The 22380-nt window shown below is 42.1% G+C and overlaps 2 protein-coding genes across 6 annotated transcripts in view; one reads left to right on the plus strand and one right to left on the minus strand.

Annotated features, from left to right (window-relative positions):
• The first annotated feature begins 3725 nt into the window (after positions 1 to 3725).
• On the plus strand, positions 3726 to 16021 carry LOC135108080 (uncharacterized). The gene is made up of 6 exons (XM_064018710.1): positions 3726 to 3843; positions 5431 to 5651; positions 7237 to 7455; positions 12385 to 12511; positions 12658 to 12744; positions 13213 to 16021. The coding sequence occupies exons 2-6, from the start codon at positions 5435 to 5437 to the stop codon at positions 14462 to 14464; spliced, it is 1902 nt and encodes a 633-aa protein (XP_063874780.1). The 5' UTR covers positions 3726 to 3843; positions 5431 to 5434; the 3' UTR covers positions 14465 to 16021.
• A 226-nt stretch (positions 16022 to 16247) lies between these two features.
• LOC135108081 (casein kinase II subunit alpha) overlaps positions 16248 to 22380 on the minus strand; it is a 13974-nt gene continuing 7841 nt past the window's right edge. For all 5 annotated transcript variants that reach the window (XM_064018714.1, XM_064018711.1, XM_064018713.1 and 2 more), the window contains 7 exons: positions 20682 to 20820; positions 20434 to 20545; positions 20001 to 20213; positions 19471 to 19665; positions 19139 to 19341; positions 18486 to 18719; positions 16248 to 17972 (listed from right to left, as the gene is read on the minus strand). In XM_064018714.1, the coding sequence (XP_063874784.1) occupies positions 18491 to 18719; positions 19139 to 19341; positions 19471 to 19665; positions 20001 to 20213; positions 20434 to 20545; positions 20682 to 20776 (1047 nt within the window). In that variant the 5' untranslated portion in view covers positions 20777 to 20820 and the 3' untranslated portion in view covers positions 16248 to 17972; positions 18486 to 18490. The remainder of the gene's footprint in view (positions 17973 to 18485; positions 18720 to 19138; positions 19342 to 19470; positions 19666 to 20000; positions 20214 to 20433; positions 20546 to 20681; positions 20821 to 22380) is intronic.

Here is a 22380-nt window from a genome sequence, read left to right on the forward strand (position 1 = left end):
TATCTAATCATCCATAAATTTATCCGACACACACACACACACACACACACACGTTCATTATGCCAAGGATCTTATTTTCCCCTTAACTTTACACGGTGTATCGTAATCCGAGCCAACAAATAGAGGACAGCAGGTCGGCGGTGACACTAAGAGGCTCGTATAGCACGTTTATGGACCTAACTTGGGCCATTGTGCAAGGCGTAGACAAAGGAACAGAGAGGAAGAACCGACGGCCAGGCAGAAGCAGAGAATCACCTGAAGTTTTGAATGAAGCAAGGCAGCATTTTGAGACGGGACTGTCGAGAATAAAGAAAAGAAAAATGGGAGGAAAGATGAGAAAAAACGCGATATAACTGGTACTCGCGGAAGTGAATTGGTCATAAAAGCAGATGCGAATTGGTCATAAAAGCAGATGCAAGAGAAATGGAGGTACTGTGAAGAGGGAAGGAATAGGAAAAGGAAAGGACAAGAGAAGGAAAAAAGTAATGATTATGCTTCACCTGAGATAAAATAACCATAAAAAAGTTAACATTAGGAGCAGAAGGAAGAAAGCGGAAAATTTTGCATATTATTAGGAAGAGTGCGATGAATCTTATAATAAAAAGAAAAAAAAAATGGGAACAAAGGAGTTTGGCGCAATGCTCAGAACTCCACCGTACTTCTGGCACGCGGGTTCGAATCCCACGCGTGCCAATGTTTCAATGCACCTTCCTTCACATGCTCTTCATACCACGAGCAGGAGAGAGCAAAAGGCCAGGCGACGGAAAGGTGAGAAGAGAAAAACTGGGCTGGGTAGATGGAAGGTGAGGATGGAGATGCGAAACGACAAAAAAAAAAAAAAGAGGAGAGGAAAGGTGAGGAGAGGAGTGAGGGCAGAAAAATAAACGTAAAAAGAGGAAGGGTAATAAGATCCGTGAGTAGATGAAAAATAAGAAGCGAGAGAGGAAAAATTAGGAAGAGCTTAGATGAAAAATGGAGATAAATGAGACGGGAAGGAAGGAAGAGGGACGTAAGAAGGTGAAGAGTTAAGAAGACGAAAGATAAGATGAGAGGAGAGGAAGAGAAACTGGACGTGAATAAATACATAGTTCTCGTCTTCCTCTCTTCTCTCCATTCACCTCAATACATAAGAAGCACCGACACTGATAACCCAACCACACCGTGAACTTTTTTTTATTTATTTATTTATTTATTTTATTTTATTTTATTTATTTATTTTTTATTTTTTTTTTTTATTTTATTTTTTTTTGCTTAGGTTACGCTGTTGACATTCCCGACGTGCGCTGACAACCCAGAGGTTACGAGCCACTCGATCCCGTATTCAGAAACGCTTTGCTTTCTCACCACAACTATTTTCCAAGGCCACAGAGATGATCAGCCTGGTTCTCAAGAGTGCTTATTCTGTTGATAATATAGAAATCTTGTTAATCTGTTACTATAATCATAAAAACACCGTTCAAAACCCATGTAACTTCAACTAGAGCCTTTTGAAAGTAGAGAAGCGTTTTAGAATAGGGTTCTCTGTCGAGGCGAGTGAGGCGCCGCCCTGCTCAACTGTGGCGGTCTTTATTGCCACGGTAGATTTTAAGAATAACACAAAGGGATGTTTAGACACGAGACGAGCCACCAAGAGACGTTATGGGTCCTGACTCTGTGATGGATGTTGCACCAAGAATTGTGAACGTGGCTTCTTGCTGCATATCTGTTTTCTACCTTATCTTGATTCTTCCTCTTGCCTCTGTTACTCGTCCAGCTTTCATCTCCTCCTCGTCTTTATTCTCATTCATTTCATTCTTCCCATCCCTTCGTTATTTTTATTGTTCCTCGTACTTCTGTTATTCGCCCAGCTTTCATCTCTCCCTCGTCTTTATTCTCATTCTCTTGTTATACATGTTTCTTCGTTATCTTAATTAATCCTTCTTCGTACCTCTTACCATACCTTTCGTCTCGTTTTTATCGTCGTTATCATCATTCATTCATTCCCTTGTCTCTTCCATTTTCTTCGTATACCTTTATTCTTCCTACTTCTCCCGTATTCAGAAACATTTTGCTCTCTATCACGACTACTTTCCATAGCCACAGAGAAAATTAGCCAAGTTCTCAAATGTGCTTCTTCCATTTATAATGTAGAAATCTTATTATCACTAGAACCGTAAAAACATCCTTAAAAACCCTTGGACCTTCAGCTAGTAAGGCCTTTAGAAATCGAGGTGCGACTGGCAGAAGTGTTTCAGAATAAGGTCCTTGGAGTCGCAGCGTCAAAGCGGTGCCGAGTGTCCCGTCAGTGAACAGGTGAAGATCGTATCCTTCTGACGCGATGGTCGGTAATATTCGTACCCGGTGACGGAGCTGATGTTTTCTTTTACCGCCCAAGCAGCGAGTGTGACGCGAGTGAGGAGACTTAACAAACTTGGCGTATGACGTAAAGAGATCTTAGTCACGTCAGGTAATAATACTTCGCAATAGAGATGCATCGGTTTATAGAATGGAATGATTAGCAACACACGGTAATGATTATAAAGATGAGTTGCTGTTAGCGGTGCTTTGATCACGAGCATCCACTTCGATTTCTTTGGTTCTTATTCTGAAACGCTTTGCTTTCTCACCACAACTACTTTCAAAGGCCACAGTTCTCAAGAGTGTTTCTGCTGTTAATAATGTAGAAACCCTGTTTGTCTGTCACTAGAACAATAAAACACATGTGTAACTTTAACTAGAGCCTTTTGAATGAAGCGGAGGTGAGTGTTTCAGAATGTGATCTTTCACGAGGCGATTCGATGGGCAAGAGCAGATTCATTGCAGGCGCCATGACTTTTGCTGTGGTCAGGATCTTAAAGCCAATCATATCCATTCATCAATGTTTGATACCTGACACTTTATTAGCTTCTTAGCTTCTTGCGGTACACCAGAAGAAAAATAACTATATTCAGTCGGTGTTTAATACTTAATATTTTACTCTTCTTTTACGATACATCAATGAGAGGAATTATTACTAATACCTAAAGCTGAGGTCGCAGTGCGCTGAATTTGGTGAGAATTACAAAATTTAGCGGTCAAAGAGATAGGTAATGTAAAAGAATCCATTAGTATAACCTTTCCTTAGCTTAAGTCGTCCAATCAGATAAGGATGCAACTCTTTTTTCTTGTCTTTTTTTTTCTTCCTTACATACCGAGGTAAGACCACACGCCAAGTGTACCAACCATGCAAATACCAACGATACTTATAGCATTTATCGAGTCAGTATTCAGTGCACGTGACAAGATACTGATTCGCCAGGTAGAAAAACACAAAGCAAAACTGAAAAGGTCACCGCTCGTTGACAGAAAAGCATGCGACGTGGAACTTGAGATGGTTATGAGATAAAGGAGCATGAGACTGAGAGACCAGGAGGTGAGGAGCCCCGCTGATAGCTGTGTGATGGACGCCCGCGGCAAAAACTAAACGGCGGGGGGACTGAGAAGAGTTGTGGAGGGAAGGGAAGAGGAGGGGGACGAATATGGACCGCCAGAAGAGATGCAAGTTAGAACTGATGAACGAGAATGCATGTGCGGCTGAGTCAGAAAGATGCCTTCACTGTTAGCATTCCCTGGCTGCCGCTGCTGTTGTTACTGATCGCGGCCTTCTCCTCCTCCTCTTCCTCCTCCTCCTCCTCCTCCTCCTCCTCCTCCTCCTCCTCCTCCTCCTCCTCCTCCAGCCATCACTCAACCTACCACGTGTCTGAGGACTGAGCAGCGCTGGTTCAAGTGTCAGTGGCTCAGTGCAGAGCAGTCTCCATCAAGCCAGGCCTGGAGTAGGCAGTGTTCTGTAGCCTCCTGCTCTTCCCTAACATTCCCAGCACTCAGGTATAGCTTCATCCTCCCCTTATCTTAATCGTATAATGAACATCCCTGCTCTCTGTTCGCAAATACATTTAAGCCTCGATAAAAAGAAGAGGTTTATCCCACTGAGCGACATCTCTCTCACCTCGGGGAAAGGATAGCCCACCAAACCCTTCGTGTAACTTGCAGATACGCATCGAACTATACATCAGCGTGAGGAAGGAGAAATCTAACCATATATCTTTCCCCTGAGATGGCGTGTGGATCTTTGCCGTGCCTCGGAGTTGAGCTGTGTGGGACGTGACGTAAGGCTCAGCTGTCACGTCCCGTCTGTAGCAGCACCAGCGGGAGGGAAGCGAGACAAAACACCCTGACGCCGCGTGCAGTCTGTGATGACGAATCCTCGCGTGCGGGAACCCACCGCGCACGCCCGATATTTAGCACTAGGCCGCCCAAAAAACACTTCCCTGTGATATATCCTCCGTTTTCTTATGAACATAAACTAGTGCAGGAATAAATGTGATGGGAGAATGCAAGACGGTGTGCCAAGCCTGGTTTCTGAACGGCGTGATGGGAGAGGAGGACAAGGGAAAGAATGGGAGGAGGAGGACAAGGAGGAGGAGGAGGAGGAGGAGGAGGAGGAGAAAGGAAAAGAGGAGGAGGAGAAAGGAAAAGAGGAGGAGGCTCAGTTGTGTGTTTCGAGTGTGGGACGAACCAGTGCGTATAAAACATCAGAAACAAGTTTCCCTAATGTGACTCATACGGAAAGAGGAGAAAATGTGAGTGTTTGTGTAGTACATCTCGCAAACTTTAGAGGGAATATAAATGAAAGGTAGAGTCAGAGAGAGAGAGAGAGAGAGAGAGAGAGAGAGAGAGAGAGAGAGAGAGAGAGAGAACGCACATCACACGCATCACTCACACGCCATTAACTTAACCAAAAGCAAGGAGTCTATGCTAAAAGCCACCCAACCCTCGCCCTCCTTCTCTGTCAATCCTCCCCCCCCAACCTGATGCATCCTTGAAGTCCCCCCCCCTCCTCCCTTCCCTCCCTGACACCCTTCTATGTTTACCTCCCCAGCCTAGGCCACGGGCCCCACTCCCCTAACTACCTACACACACACACACACACACACATACACACACACACACACACACTACGTATATCGTCCCATTTTATTTCCCTGTGACTTCAAGTTGCCAAACGTTCCACTTTCTTCCTCAGCAACTTTTCTCTCTCTCTCTCTCTCTCTCTCTCTCTCTCTCTCTCTCTCTCTCTCTCTCTCTCTCTCTCTCTCTCTCTCTCGACAAAACTAGATTATTCGGCAAATGTGACTCAAAAATAAGTTATAAGCGGTTACACATTGATGCAAAATCATAAAAGTTTTTAGAGATTAGCTTGTTTATTTATTTTTTTTTCATCAGAGACTGCCACGTGTAGGCCTGTTGTGCTTGTAGTTTTTTTTTTCTTTATGTAAAAGGGACACTGGCCAAAGGAAATAAAATTTATATATAAGAAAGGCCCACTGAGGTGCCAGTCCCCAAAAAAAGCCAAAAGCATTAACCAAAATTATGTGATGTTACGTTCTTATCGCTACGTTGGGTTATCGGCAGGTGGATGAAGATGGGTGAGCACAGAGGCAGCGGGCTGGTGCGTGGCCTGAAAATGGTCATCACCTTCGCCTTCAGTCACCTTGGTCTATGTGCCTTCGTGGCCGCCTACACCGTCGCCGGCGCCTTCCTCTTCCGCGAGCTGGAGCAGAAGAACATCCTGCCTCACTACGACTCCAGCACGCACCGCGCCGCTCTCCTCCGCGACCTCCACAACATAACAGGTGATGTGACCGACACTCTGCCATCCTCCTTATCATCACCCTATTCTAAAACTCTTCTGCACCACACCCTAACTACTTTAAAAATGCTCTAGTTGAAGCTACGCGTGTTGTTAAGGGTGTTCCAGTGACAGCTTAATAAGATTTCTACATTATTAACAGGAGAAACTCTTAAGAACCTGGTTGATCATCTCTGTGGCCTTTGAAAATGGTCGTGGTGAGAGAAAAAAGCGTTTCTGACTCAGTTTCAGATTAAAAGCCTCGCCCATTCTTTTCCGTCCATCTCCTTCGGCTGTCTACCTTAAGCTATTTCAATATTTTCCTCTTTATGATCAACCTTCATGATTAATTTTCAAGTTGAAAACTATTCCAGCATTCACTTCCTATGATCAAACTATACGATTCAATTCAAATGTAAAAGCCTCACCTAACTAACCCTTCCATCCGTCTCTTTCGGATGTCTATCTTAAGCTATACCAACATTTCTTTCTTATGATCAGCCTCTTTTATTCACTTTCACGAACAAGGTCTCAACCAATTTTCTTTTTTTTTCACTCATTTATTTCAACTGACTCTACCACAAGCTATTCGTCTTTTTTTCAGCTGTCTGTCTCGAGCTATTACAGTAGTTCTCGTTCCATCTGTCATTCTATTTACCTCATATCTCCACCTTCATGTTTAACTTACCTACTGCAGCTTTATCTACCACTATGATAACCGCCAACCATCCGCTAGTACCATTTTTGTCATCTCTACTACTGTTTTCACCATAACTACCAGTACTGTCATTATAATCACCACTACAGATAATATCATACATTTTTAATTACTTGCATCTCCTCCTTCGCCAGTATGTAAAATTTATTAAGAAGCACCAAACACCCCCCCATTGTCCCTACACCCCCGTCAGCACCCTCGTCAGCGTTCCCGAAAGGCAGTATTCATGACATGGCATTAAACTACCACCTGCGTCACGCGCCTCTTACGACCCACTGTTATGACACTTCGAAGGCACCACGGTACGACCTTTCGGCGATACATCATGATTTTACAACGCATTAGTGTGTGCCTGTGTGTGTGTGTGTGTGTGTGTGTGTGTAAGGTGCCTCGCTAGGTGCCAAAGGGTCATTGGGTCCAACTCCGACGGGGCTAAACGGATGTTACTGATGATGGTGATGAGTTATGGGAGACAAGAAGGAGGAGGAGAAAGGTGACGGAGAAGAGTAGAATATACAGACGCAAAGGAGAAGCTCATGAGGATGATGATGATGCGGAGGAGGAGGAGGAGGAAGAGGAGGAGGAGATGTGGTAACTTATAGAATAGGTAGATGAAAAAATGAAGTTGAAAGGAGGAGGAGGAGGAGGAGATGTGGTAACTTACAGAATAGGTAGATGAAAAAATAAAGTTGAAACAGAGATCAGGAGAAAAATATTCAAATGAAAGACGGTAACGTGGAGGAGGACGCGAAGGAACGGGAGATAGGGAAACCATATCAGTCCTAAAAATCACCACCATCATTATCAACATACGTTTCTAAGATTCCACAGTAGGACAAAGACAATAAAGCTTATCACTTCCCCTTGTCAGAGCGGGTGGTTGGGGAGGTGGCAAGCGGCGGGGCGTGGCAGGAGGTGTTCAACTCTTCGGGGTGGCACGAGGAGATGCGGGAACGTCTGCAGAGGTTTGAAGATGCGCTGGTGACGGCCGTAGGGAACCAGCTGTATGACCAAGGCCCGGACGAGCAGCGGGAGAGATGGAATGTTATCGGCTCCCTCTTCTACTGTGTCACCGTCATCACCACGATCGGTATGTTCACAGTCTCTAAAGCATTTAACTGTTCTCGTATTTCCTTTTCTACGTGGTTCTTTATGATTATTTCAGTATTGATAGTGAAAACATGTCGCAAACGAGTATTTTCAAGGATTCTTTTTCATGATTACATCATGTTATCTTCAACTGGTAACGAGAAGTTTTTTTTGTGTTTTTTTTTTTTTTTTTATACAGTTTGGGAAAGATACTTATCGCTGAAGTTCGTCAAAGGACATTTTATACACTTTCCCTCAAACTTTCATGTGTCCATTATAATATGTCTAAATACCGTAGAAATGCAACAATTATTAAAAGAGATTCAAATTTTGCAAGTTAATCGTAACAATGTTTCTTTAACTCATTCCCCTCCAAGTAGTTCGGCATTTTCGCGGCGGTGTTTGTTTCGTGGAAATGACGTGGCGGGCGGGCTCGCCTCACCCTAAGGTACACATACAGACGTCAGCGAGGCGTGATCTTATGCCTCACACTGCATTGATAATATGGGCGCTTGTGGCTCTGGCGACTGGTAGGTTAGATCCATGAGAGAGAGAGAGAGAGAGAGAGAGAGAGAGAGAGAGAGAGAGAGAGAGAGAGAGAGAGAGAGAGAGAGAGAGAGAGCCAGCCTAGGCTATGGCCATGAACGAACTACCACGAAGACGAAAATCCTTGCAACACATTGAAAAGAAAACAGATCATGATGATGAACGATAAAAGCTCGAATACATTATGCCTAAAAATATCCATGTAAAATAATGAAAAAAGAGCAGTAAACAGTAGCATCTTATATGGAAACAACTAGGCTTTGAGCGGGATGGAGAACCGCCTCACATGCACAGCCTCGCCTCGCGCTATACAAACCAAAGTGCAAGTAACAAAATCTCGCGCCCCGCCTTGCCTTGCATCACGCTGGGCCAAGCAGACTCAATCGGTCTTCCTTACTAATTTGCTTAACCCAAGAAGTATACTTGGATGACTTCTGCCACGAAACGAGTACAAGGGTCCAGTCATTAAGAGCGAACAGTGAAAACACACATGCGTACTATTACTAAACTAACCACGTAACTCCATTACTACTGTGGCTTCTTATCATATTCAGTAAAATACTGTGGTGGTGTAAATTTATATTAAAATTTTGAAAGGTGCCACTGACAGCAAAACGGGGAAAATGTTTAGACAGTTCAAACAACGTCTTATTACAAGTTAATTAAATCCTCTAATGTTAATGAATTGCATATGTCATATTCTTAGGAATAGTCATGGGATTAATGAAAAACAAGCAGGCACACTTATCCCCCACAGCAAATGGGTAGAAGAGGCGCAAGTGATTACTGTCAGGTGGAGTGAGTGGAGGCAAATGTATGAGAAAACAACAGATGAGACAGGTAACACTTACCCATACATTCCTCCTCTTTTCCCTCATTCCTTCACTTTTCCTTCCTTCCTTACGCACTTTGGTCCTTCCCTCGCTCATCACGATAAGGAGAGCCGCGAGTAAAGTCAGTAACACGCAGTCAGAAGCAATGAAGCACGGCAAACAGCTGCGGCAAGAACTCCCGCGCCTCGAGTAAGCTGGAGGTCGCTGATTGGCTGACGGTCACAGGTTCCTGACCCGCGTATTTCACTGGTTAATTTGATCTGATTGATTTTCTTTTGATTCTTCTTTTTACGATTTCATATTTTCTCGATGTTATTTACTTATAATTTACTTTTAACCAGTTGCATCATTTGGGGCGATATATTGATAAAGAGGAGAACGTAACGAGAATCAGGAGGGAAAATTAGAAATCAATCTCGTTTCAGCATATTGTATACTTTATGAAAAGTCATTGGACAGATTTATATATAAGATGACAAACAGAAACACTAGACTGACGAACATTACAATAACCTAGCTAACAGGAGACTTTGCTGATTTGCATAATAGCTTGCTCATAATGGACATGAGAAGCCTAGTTCAACGTTATATTTTACCAAGAAAACCCACAAGTTGACTCATCATCAAAGGTGAATAGATTGAATAATTTTGCAACAGAGTGTGAGTGAACAGCAAACCACTTACTCTTAGGCTCGCCTTAAATACAGCCAAGCCGAGACGTGAGACTGTCAAGCACAGGAGTAAGGGAGGGAGGGAAAGAAAAAGGTGCCGAGGATCTTAAGCAGGGAAGGAGAGTCGCGAAAAAAAAAAAAAAGAGCACATAAGAGTGGAAAAATAATGGCAAGAAGGGAGAAAGGGGAAGAAAGCAATAAGTGAGAGAGAGAAAGGAGGTGGAAGGAAGGAAAGAAAAGTCAGCTTTGATTGCTGTGGCAGAGAGAGAGAGAGAGAGAGAGAGATTGTGGGGCACGGAGAGAACATGTGAGGTAGAAAGTTAACGGAAGAGGAAACGGCAAATGGGGAGGGGGTGGATGAGGGGAAGGAAGGAAAGGGAAGGAGAGATTGGTGTAAGGTAAACAAACCAGAGCCCAGCACGTGGCGCCTGTGGTCCTCATTGCCTGCTTCTTGTGTTTACCTTCGCCAAGGGACCGAGAGGGACCCGAGCACCACCCATGAGAGACTCCTGTTTACCTTGTTGTTTATCTCCTTAGAGGGCAACGAGACAACACACACTGCAAGAAGCTTAACAAGGAAAGAGGAGATAAGGATGTGTAGAAATACATTTTACAAAATAGAACAATAAATCTGTGGGTACATTACAATAGAAGTGGTGTTTGTGTGTGTGTGCCAACAGTATATTGATATATGATAATATATCAGTATATATATATATATATATATATATATATATATATATATATATATATATATATATATATATATATATATATATATATATATATATATATATATATATATATATATATATATATATATATATATATATATATATATAGTATATGATAATTTGGTACTAACAGACAGGACATTACGAGACTGATTCATCATGCAAACTTACAAAGAGCTAAACACACACACACACACACACACAATTCCTAGGTATTGGTGATTCATTTCTTTGTCCCTACACACACATCACAAGTATATACACGTAGTTATCTATACTTACATACACACACAGTACATATATACGGTTGCCATTCGTGCTATCTGTTTATCTGTTTGTTTGTAAGTGAAGGCGAGCGCGATGGTGGTAGATTCTCTCTCTCTCTCTCTCTCTCTCTCTCTCTCTCTCTCTCTCTCTCTCTCTCTCTCTCTCTTTCATACACACACACACACACACACACACACACACACACACACACACAGCATCACATTCGCAAACACATAAACATGATTTGCGCGCGCACACACACACGCACACACACACTAAGGGTGACTGGCCTCTCTTACGCTCACTCTTAATTTCAGATTCATTGTAATAAAGATATTTTCATGGTTTTAAGAGAGAGAGAGAGAGAGAGAGAGAGAGAGAGAGAGAGAGAGAGAGAGAGAGAGAGAGAGAGAGAGAGAGAATAGGCTTAATTGACGTTCAGCAGATTAATCAGAATTTTTCCTCTCTTTTCATCAATAATATTTTGTCCATAATCGGAGTGATGAAAAGGAACCGGGAGGCAGAGGGAGAGAGGAGAAGAAAAGGAGAGAAGAAAGGAGGAATGAAAGGACGGAAAGAAAAGGAGCATCGGGGAGGAAGTGAAGAAAACAAAAGAAAGAAGGAATGGAGGGACGGAAAGCAAAGGAGCAACGGGGAGGAAGTGAAGAAAACAAAAGAAAGAAGGAATGAAGGGACGTAGAGAAAAGAAGCAAGGGGGAGGAAAAGAAGAAAAGAAAGGAGGAATGGAGGGACGGAAAGAAAAGGAGCAAGGGAGAGGGAGGGAAGGGAGAGGTGTGGCAGGTCTCTCTCTCTGATTATTTACGATGCTTTAAAACTATTTTCGCGGGGGGGAGAGAGGGAGGGGTCAAAGGGGGGGAACAGCCCAAAATAGTGGTGTGGTGTGCCGTTTGCTCCCCCCCCTGCCTTTCTCCCTCCCATCATACCCAACGCCACCCCCCCTAACCATATACCACGTGTACGTCTACCTGCGGGCGACACCTTAATGTATACCTAACACACACACACACACACACACACACATATGATGTACATATTACTTTTTTTTGTACTTACATGCGTTCGTGTACTCTCTCTCTCTCTCTCTCTCTCTCTCTCTCTCTCTCTCTCTCTCTCTCTCTCTCTCTCTCTGCGTTTTATAGTCCTATTATTATCTTTCTTCCTTTTTATTTTATTTAAGTCGGAAAATGGTCCACATTTCTGTTGCAAGAATGAATGAATGAAAAGTTTTGCCTGGGAAGTGTTTCAAGGTCAGACTGATCTTATTCTTATTTGCATTCATAATCTTGCCCTTCCTTTTTTTTTGGGGGGGGGGATTACTTGCGAGGTTGACTAGTGTTATTGCGCTTGTACTTTCTATTTGCTCTGCCTCTTCCGACAGTGATACGCGAGAGAGAGAGAGAGAGAGAGAGAGAGAGAGAGAGAGAGAGAGAGAGAGAGAGAGAGAGATTTAGGGGACGACAATATCTGTGATTTAAGAGAAGGCTGAGTTTGCTGTATTTGTTTTACTGCCCTTTCCATTCCCTTCTACCTCACCACATGCCCTCATCCTAATTTCTTTCTATCTCCTTCCTTTCCCTTGTTGCCCACTGTCTTTTCTTTCATCTCACGATCTCTTCCTTTCCTCTCTGCCCCCTCCTCTTCATATGACTCAGTTGCTGCAGTGCCATCAGTCATTCTATCTTTGTATCTATTCCATGTGTAGGTTCCCATCTCCTTCCTTTTCCTTGTCCCCTATTCTCGTTTCTCCCATCTCACCATCTCTTCCCTTCCTCTCTGTCCCCTTCTCTTCAAGTGATTCAGCTGCTGGCATGCCTTCAGTCAATCTGTCATCTTGTCTTTGCATCTCTTCCATGTGCAGGTTATGGGCACATTTCCCCGCGGACAAGATTGGGCAAGATGGTTACAATATTCTATGCTATCATTGGTATCCCACTTATGCTGCTCTGTCTCACCAACATAGGAGATGCCATGGCCTCCTCATTCAGGTCAGTGACAGGAACAGTAGCATAATACAATAACCAGTGTTAAATATTCACTTAGATGTGGAATTCCATCATTAGTTTGAATTTATTTTTAGTCATAGAGATATCTTTATTTTGTGGGATGTGAACAAACATTCTTCCCCCTTCAGGTTCATGTACCGGAGGGTGTGTTGTGTCTGTTGCAACAGAAATCAGGAGGCAGAAGAGGAGTCGCCCCTCACCAATCCAACCAACAGGTGATGTCAACATGAGGAGGGTGGGAGGAAAAAGAATCTCTCATTGCCCTTTTGAAATGCTCTAAACTTGCTTCCATGTGTCATGTTATTCACTTCATATCAGGTCACTAAGCTGGAGACTAACACACCTTGATTCCCGAGGTCCTTTTGGACTACTTCATTCCAGATTTTTTTTTTTTTTTTTGTTTGCCTCAAAAACTCTTTCAAATTTCTAATTCTTTTGATCCAGTCTCTGCCATCCTCTCAACATGATCACACCACCTTATTCTACCTATTCCCATATACCAAAATTGCCCCTTCACTTTTCTTGTTGATGTTTTTATGAAGAAGCATTATTTTCTTGTCTGATTTCAATGCTGCATTCCTTTTCATTCATTTTGAGATCAGTGTACAGTTGTAGAACTGGACTTAACAGATAATGATTCCATCTGTTTGTGTGTTGCTGACCAAAACCTGCGTCTCTTACAGCAGTGGGTCTGGTGAGGCCGTCGAGCCAGCACCCTACACTCCACCACCAAAGTACAAGCCAAGCCGCAGAAACATGCTCATCTCGCCCCCAATATCTGCCACCATCCACCGGGGGTCAGACAATCCCCTCAAGCCCCCCATGCTGGAGCCTCCCTCCAACCCCTCCTCCAAGGCCTCCACCCCCAAGCCCCCTCGGCCTCTCCATGCCCAGCTTACCCTCAACGACATTGAGGCAAATCGCATTGTGGCAGAATGTGCTGCTTATACCAAGACGCCCGTGCCTGGCATGATCATCCCTCCCTCCCCTGAACATTCCCAAAATGAATGCCACGACTATGAGATGCTGCCACCCACAATGCATGTCTCTCTGCCTGCCACCAGCCGCCACACTCCTGATCCGTCCACCCCATCCACTCCACTCAGCAAAGACGCACCACCTGCTGAGTGGACGGGACCCAAGGAGAATGGCGGCCCTCACATTGTGATTGAGGAGCACTTTGAACGGTTGCCTTCCAACTCATCCACTCGGCCAGGCTCCCCAGCCCTCACCACCTCCACCCACCATGCCTCCAGCATGTCCCTGGCAGTCAGCAGCAGTGTGAGTCGTCCCTGGCCGCCCTCCACGCCAGGAGGATTGATGCCCTATGCCAATGAAGCTGAGGAAGCACCGCAACACATCCCAGGGAGGCAGCCACCACGCTCTCCCGGCAAGACCCTGGTGGTGTACAATACACTCTCAGGTGACGCCCTCCTGGAGCAGAGCAAGGTGGCACGCAGGATGGCCCTCATGAATAAAGGAGGATTTGGTCAAGCTCGTCAAGATGCAACAACAGTTTTTACAGATCCGGTCTCTGGCCAGGCTGTGAATGGGGACATGCTTGGCCTCAGCTACCGCCCCATCCCTCCAGACACCTCAGACGCTGACAACAGAGTGCCCATCCCCATTGTGCTGGCCTTTGTGGCCTCATACCTTGGTGTGGGGGCACTGCTCTTCACATGGCTGGAGGGCTGGTCCCTGATGGATGCTGGCTACTTCTGTTTTATCACCCTCTCCACTATAGGCTTTGGTGACTTTGTACCTGGCAAATCTCTGGGTTATGAGACCCAGGAAGCTCAAATCAAGCTGGTGACAGGATCTCTATATCTCATGTTTGGCCTGGCTGTCCTAGCCATGTCCTTCAATCTGGTGCAGGAAGAGGTGGTCATCAAGTGTAAGGCCTTTGCTCTCTGGATTGGCCTCATGAAAGAGTGAACCAACACTCCACACAACCCTGAACTGTTATTAGTAATGATAGAAAACCCAGTGTGATTCCATTATTTGACAGTATCTAATAAGAACTCAGTCTGATTCCATAAAACTGAGTTCTATGTAATGTGGTGTTGAGATAACTGTGGTAAAATGTTCCAACCCCTACAAGTCCATTCCCTGTACCTGTAAGCAGGAGGTTAACAATCATCTCCATGACGTCCATTAAGACTCATCCATTATTGTTGTTTCACGTCTGAGTGCACTGATGGAAACCACGATATTAAGAATTAAATATGAAGAAATTCAAGACAACAATATACAGGTGATTGCCAGTGCCATGAGTTTCTCATATTGAAAAGACAGGAGGGCTATTTTTTTGTTTAGCTCCCCTCTTCATAAGGTTTCCACAAAACACCCTTCTCATTACCATCAACTGTTCAGATCCGAAGACCTCTGGCTGTGATAACTTTCAATGCTGCTCTGCTTTGGCTGCCAGTGAACTGTTCTCCAAATGCTCCAACACTAAAATATATTCCAGTTTGTGTAAATTGTGACATTCATGTTAATACAAACCATGTGATCTAATTTACTGATAACAATGCATACTGGCTCTCATTATTAGTTCACTACTAGCCAATAGCCAATACAGCTTAAGTAAACTTCAGTACTAAAATACAATGAACTCTGACCACATATGCTCTAGTAATATCAAATTTATCTAAATACCCGTTTGCAAGCTCTTTAATACCTATAGGAATGTTTTTATACACATCCTTCCCCTAAACTACTGATGCTTATGTATGGAATGAAATTGAGGCTGGAAAACTGTGATTCTTCTTATGTATCATGTAGAGAATAGGGCTTGTCTGTAACTGACATGTGAAATGGGAATCTGAATGGTGTGTGACTGTGTGATCTACCCTTGAATTTTTCTTCTTTCTGGTGCATTCCACTTTTCCCAGCATTCATTATTTACTGCAAGTTATGATTATTCTGGTACCTTTCAACCTGAGCCCTAAAATTATAATCCAATATATCTCCCATACTACTTGCCAAGTGAACAAATATCATTTGCTTTTGTACTTTCAAGTTACACAAATGCACCAGTCTTAATAATATTATACAAAAATCTGTAAAAAGTATATCACAAGATTTTTTAGCATTAGTTACAATTCAATATACTTACCATCCAACACACTACTGCCATCATCACCAAAGAGCCAGACTCTTGAGTAAGTCTGCTGTGCACTCCACTGCCGTGTTTCAAGGTCACATCCTTTGTACCTCACACACCCAGCTTGCTTTACCAGTGTTCCTGGTCTACTGTAATGTGTTAAGATACACTTCATAGTTCTAAGTTCCTTTCTTTGTAGACTGTTATGAATATACATTTACATTTTTTCCACATCATTGTTAAACGTTTATATTTCTGTACATATTCCATGATGTGTGAGTGCATGTTTTCCCTTCCATTCTCATCATCCTACACTGAACCTCATCCTTGTGAATGTCATGTGGATCCACATCATTGGTCACATTTGTAATAAAATTATTTCCCACTGAAAAGTTGTTTGCAAATCAAATTACATCTTCCATCAGTTACTAAACTACTACCTCTTATATCTTGTTTTTTATTCAATATTCAGTTGGAACAAAAAGACTTCAGATTAGACTTAAGAAACAATAAATGTTAACTACATCTGCAAGCCAACCTTTGTGTCTCACTCAACCCTTGGGAGGAGGATTGAGTGACTCCTGGTATGTGGTGGTTCATATAAAATAAAGCTATTCAAAGGAAGTTTTATTTGTTATGCAATGCTTGGTAAAAATTGCAATGATAGGTTGTTATATCACTGGGAAAAAGAAGATGGCCTTGTGGTAATAACAATAAAAAATATCTCCATTACATAGAGGGCTGTGGTCTGTCATTAGGCTTTGCAACTAAGGTGGTAAAAATTTTACTTGAACCACAGTGAAGGTGAACACTGCACAATAAACTCGGTTCCTAAAGCTTTCAAAAGAAATACTGGCATTAGCTGGATGACAAACTTAATGCATAATGCTTTATTTCTCTTAGGAATGATGTGTTCAGTAACCGCATCAGAGATATGTAAAACTTGAGTTTGCAAAACTGTATATAACAAAATAATATAGCAAAATCAGAATCAAGATGGAAAGTCCCTTTGGAAATTAGAATACATAGATATATAATGTATTTTCACTATTAAATAACTTAAGTCAGTTTGACTAAAGCTACTTTTTCTCAATTTCAAAATCCTTCACATCAATGAGGATTTAGCTAACAGAAAATAACATCTTGGAAACATTAACATGACCAAGCTGAGGTAGCCAGCATGGCTAGACTGGGGACCATACTCCTAGACAGGAAGCATCAGTGTTCCTTCTTATGGCTCATTCAAACCACTTAGATTAATGGGGAGAGGGGAGGGGGAGGCGAGATTTCCTTATACGTACATACTCCACTATCCACCAAACAATTGCTCGTCTTCGATATAGCATTGTACGTCCCCTAATGCCGATTCTCTAATGGTTCTATGGTACAGGAAACATTGTAACAAAAAAATTTGGTAACATCCTTAGGTCATTTCAAATGAAATATGAGTTATGTACAGACATGATATTGATAACTTGATGCAATACAGCTAAGTGCACATAATACATACTGTAATAATCTGCACCAAGACACTGGCTGGTTCCACTAAGCCTTCTTCTGCTTTGGTCATCAAACAGTTTGGGTGATATAACAATGATCCTAAATTTGAATAATGCTGATGGAAAAAAGCTTCCAGTCCATAACTTCTATGAGTGTTGTCACAAAATGCATTCTTGTGGGGTGTCAATGGATGCAATTTGTCCAGTGGCAAGATTATGATGATCACATGTAGTAAAAGGTTCTCCCACACCTTGGGGAAGCAGCTGCGTGTAGCACGTCTGGTAAGTGTAACATGACGTGGAATCACAGTATCTACAAACCCTGTTTTAACGGTATATGTAAAGATTTTTGATAAATTGCATAAAATCTTCCACTTCCGGCTAATAGGTTATGCAAGACCTAAAAAACAAAATCCAAACAAAATCACTCCAAGGACACTCCACACTGCACACACCTTCCAACCTCAATGATGCACATCTCGATGACACTTCCAAACCATAGCATGCCTCCACACACACACGCACACACGCACACACACACACACACACACACACACATGCACAAGGTTATTCATACATGCATGCTCATTTCATTTTCCTGTTACACTTGATCATATATATATATACATATATGTAGATATATATATGTTCATCAATATATACAACCAGTGCTGAATTTGTGTTCCATATCCTAACAAATTGAGGCTGGGTCGTGTGAGGAAGACCCTGGGTGATAGGTGCAGCACTCTTCACAGAATCAGCTCGAAGGCCCCAACTTCATTTCATTCCCCCATAAGGCTGGGCAACACTAGTGGTTGGTTGACTGATACGGCACTGCCTGCAACAAAGGGTCACTGTACTCAATGAATCCACCACTTTTCTTCTCTCTCTTGGACATAAACAAAATTATGCAATGTTAAAATTATGAAGGTTGAGAAAATCTACATTAAGGTGAATAGGAAAAAATATCAGAGAAAATTTATGGTAATAGACAAGCAATATACTGAATAAATCCACTGGTCTTCTCTTCTCTCTTGGACCTAATAAAAATTATACAAGGCTAAAATTAAGACAGATGAGAAATTCTACATTCAAAACACTAAAGAAAAAATGAAGGTATTAGTAGAAGTCAAGAGAAAAGTAACTAACAGATATGCATTTCTGGTCTGTCATACTGGGTCAGATAAGATCAAAGCTTCAGAGTAATGATCAGCAAACTGCTTGTGAAAGCTGGCGAATTCAACCTAGTGGGAACTCAGCCAACACTTTCCAGTTCTCACATCGGCCTTTTATCATCATCCACAGGACAGACACGGACATAAACACAAGTGGTGGGACTCCAGACACTTACCAAGTCTACTCTGACACCCCACTGAGAGCTGGAGGAGCAGGGGTGGGGGAGCTCATGTGACGCCCCTGTTCCTTCACAATGGGGTAGAAGTAAGGGTGCTCCATGGCCTCATGAGCTGTGAGGCGCTCCTGGTGATCGTAACGGAGTAGCTTGTCCAGGAAGTCAAGTGCCTCAGGTGATACTAGATGCTGATTTTCACTATGGACAAAACGCTCCCACCGCTTTCGAGAATGTCTGTTAGGAAAGTGACGGAACAGTGAGGCAAGAGCACTAAACAACTATCATAACAAAAGTAAAGATAGGAAAGCAGAAATAATCACAAAGAGAATATCAATAACTTTTAGGAATGCCTGCAATAAAAGTAGCACACCAGTGAGACAAGAGAACTAATTTACTACTATAATATAAGAATAGTTAGACAAATTAGCAGAATAATATCAGCTATCATAACAAAATAGATTGGAAAACAAAAATTAACAGTGAGATAATAGGTAACTTTTATGAATGTTTAATAATGTTTGCACACAAAATGGCACACCAGTGAGACAAGATTAATTTACTAATATAAAATAAGAACAGTAAAACAGAAATTGGCAAAGTAATGTCAGCTAGCATAAGAAAATATCAACTTAATTATAGCACATTAAGCTTACCTTCCAAGGATATCATTGAACCTTGGGTCAAGTTCAATTTGATACTTCTCAACATACTCGTAGAGCTCCTCGGTGCCCAGAACCTTAGCAATTCGTACCAACTGATCATAGTTGTCATGGCCGTGGAAGAAAGGCTCCTTGCGGAATATCATACTTGCCAGCATACATCCCAATGACCACATATCAAGTGAGTAGTCATACATCTGGAAATGCATTGCTTCATACAGTATGGAGCAATTTACATAAGGTTAATTTTAAAGGGCCATACATCACAACATATCAGAGGAGGTAATGGACAGTCTCCATAAGCACACCAACAACTTATCACTGACCTGATAATCTACTAAAAGTTCTGGTCCCTTGAAGTACCTGGAGGCCACCCTAACATTATACTCCTGGCTGGGGTGGTAAAACTCCGCCAGCCCCCAGTCAATGAGGCGAAGTTTTCGGTGTTCGTGGTCAATCATGACATTATGGGGCTTGACATCTCTGTGCATTATACCCATACTATGGCAATAATCTAGGGCCTGCAAGGAATTAATCACTTTCAGAGGAAAGCATAAAACTTCTATGACAATGAGACATTATAAATATGACTGCTGTTGTTGGCAAAAAAAGAGCATGTAGGAAGAAAGGTGCTGTGATATTTCTTAAATATTGATTCATGATGAAATGTCAACATTCTTGTGCATGTTTTAAGATATCAACAAAGAGTGAGGCAACTGCTGAGTGCAAGGCATGAACATATGAATAAATAATGCTACAGACTCCTGGTGGAACACAAGAATGTTAGCATACACACACACATATACTGTACACACCCACCCACCACTCATTCTCCCACACACAGATAGTGATGCACCTTTATTAGCTCATAGAGGTAGTATCTGATGTCATAGTCATTTAGAGTCTGGTACAGCTGCTTGAAGTCTGTGTTGTTGACGTGCTCAAAGACCAGTGCCGGGGTGCGGGAGACCGGGTCCTTCACCACTGCCTGCAGGATGATGATATTGGTCCCACCCCGCAGATTTTCTAATATCTTTATCTCTCTCTTGATTTTTTTCTTCTTAACCGGCTGGAAATGAGAAACATTACTTTAATTGTTTATCTTCCTTACCTTGACCTTTGTTATCTTTCAGACTACTGTATAAAATACGATTTTGCATAAAAAATAAAGCACAGGTATCTCTTTAAAAATATAAAATTCTTTTGAGAAAATTCCTTCATTTCAACTACTTCTTAAGTTGAAAATTTATTCACTGCCACTTTAGATGCCTCCCAGATGAAACACTTACCTTGAGAATCTTGACGACACATTTTTCATTATTGTTGATGTTTACTGCCTCAAATACTTCAGAATATTTGCCTCTACCTAGTTTTCTTACTAGCTGATAATCATCTTGTTGCCTGAAAATATGAACAAATTATCTTGAAACATTCTGACATGGAATTCAATCTTTAGAAGTAATTTCAGTATATACATGACTATAATACGGTTGCTTCTGTTCTGAGGATACATGCAGAGAACTGGCAGCAAACTCACCCCCACTCTATAACATGAGATTCATAGTCCCAGTACTCATGTGGTCTGTGGGCATTGACATCTGCATACACTCTCGCACGGCTTGCTAGTGGCATCTTGTGGAGGCCCCTGTACACCGTCCTACCAAACCCAGCCAGGTCTGCAGGGAGGAAACACACCTAACCTCACCACACAAGTCTGAAACTACATGTCTTAAAAATCTAGGGTGAAATTAAGAAATATGAAAGAATCTAGGAGACTAAATTCAAGATGACATGATATGCTGGCTCATGTCAATATAATATGTAGGAAAATTTTGCCACTATGTGAGAAATAAGAGTTTTAAGAAGAATAAAGATAATCAGGTTGGTCATAACTCAGTGTTGGCCACACTCAGTGCCAAGTCCATTTCACAACTAGTTGGCCACTACCTATGTGTGTGTTGTGAAACTGCTGTCATGTCATGCAGCAATAGGTGAGAGAAAAATTAGGAATTCATTAGCAGTTTACAAAGATGCCTGTCATGAACCTGCACTGAGTAAAGCAGTGTTGAGCACTTCACTAAATACAAGATGTACAGATACAAATCAAGAGTAGTGTCCCTTGTGCTCAGATCTGCCTATGGCAAAATCTGACTAAGACTACTGGTGTGTTGCACTCTACAAGATAGATGCTCTCTATCAAGATGTCATGCTTTCAAATGACCTCAATGGTTTGACTGTGTGGAAGGAACAGTGTATGAGAAGCCAAAGATACAGGCTGATGGTGTTGAAAGAGTTTGAGAATGGTGCACCGAGAAGCCAAGTGTTTCCAATAATGTAAAATGAGTAATATTAATGTTAAGAGCCTTGACGGTAACAATGCAGTCGTGAAAGAGTGCATGACTCTTGCACCTCATCAAGTACTGATAAAAGTATCATGGTGTGTGCTTTAGTTAATGGTGAGCACTCAGCAAACTTAGAGGTGCTAAGAAAATGTAGGAACTTTCTTTAAACTTGCAATCCTGCTGCTTGGTTCCAACATCTGCCACTGGGTTAGCACGGAGCTCATTCCTAAAACAAGCAAACGGGAAATAACTCTAATCTTATTTCAGTATCTCCAGGATCTAAAATGACTATCTCCATTTATCTATGTGTATTGTACAGGCACATGTACATCTGTATATGTCACTTCTCTAGGCTAATTGTTTAAACTTCACAAGCTATCACAAGGAACAGAAGGGGTAGAGACAACCTTCCTCCTGATAGGCCACTCACTATCTTTAATCCTCTCAATACGTCATCACTAACCACAAAACACACTCACTCACACCTGCCACTACTTGACACACATTTGTCCACCACACTTCATTCTTCCTCTAACACTCAAGTCTATTTCATCCAGGTACCCAGTCTATAATGAATCATTCAATATATATTATCTGTAGCTTTGAAGATGAAATGTTATTCTGCATTTATTATAAATGTACCAAAAAGTGTAACATAAAATTCATCATTACCCAATAGTAATAAGAAAGGTGTGAGGTTTTCATCTACAAACAGCGAAAATTAAAGGCACAGTCACACAAGCACTTTTTCCAGCAATATAATCCTATGAACACAAAGCAGGCCTGAATTCAGCAATAAATGCTTTGTTTTTGCCTTGACGATCTTGCACATTATTTATTGTCATGTCTTGTTAAAGCCATATATAATGCAACCCTAACTCATTACTATAACCC

Source organism: Scylla paramamosain, chromosome 16 (assembly GCF_035594125.1).
Source record: "Scylla paramamosain isolate STU-SP2022 chromosome 16, ASM3559412v1, whole genome shotgun sequence".
Classification (NCBI taxonomy): domain Eukaryota; kingdom Metazoa; phylum Arthropoda; class Malacostraca; order Decapoda; family Portunidae; genus Scylla; species Scylla paramamosain.

Bases quoted from the DNA above. Each gene is read 5' to 3' on its own strand.
- LOC135108080 (XM_064018710.1), top strand. From the start codon at position 5,435: ATGAAGATGGGTGAGCACAGAGGCAGCGGGCTGGTGCGTGGCCTGAAA. The intron at 12,512-12,657 runs GTCAGTGACAGG...TTCCCCCTTCAG, and splicing joins GCCATGGCCTCCTCATTCAG to GTTCATGTACCGGAGGGTGT. The intron at 12,745-13,212 runs GTGATGTCAACA...CGTCTCTTACAG, and splicing joins CTCACCAATCCAACCAACAG to CAGTGGGTCTGGTGAGGCCG.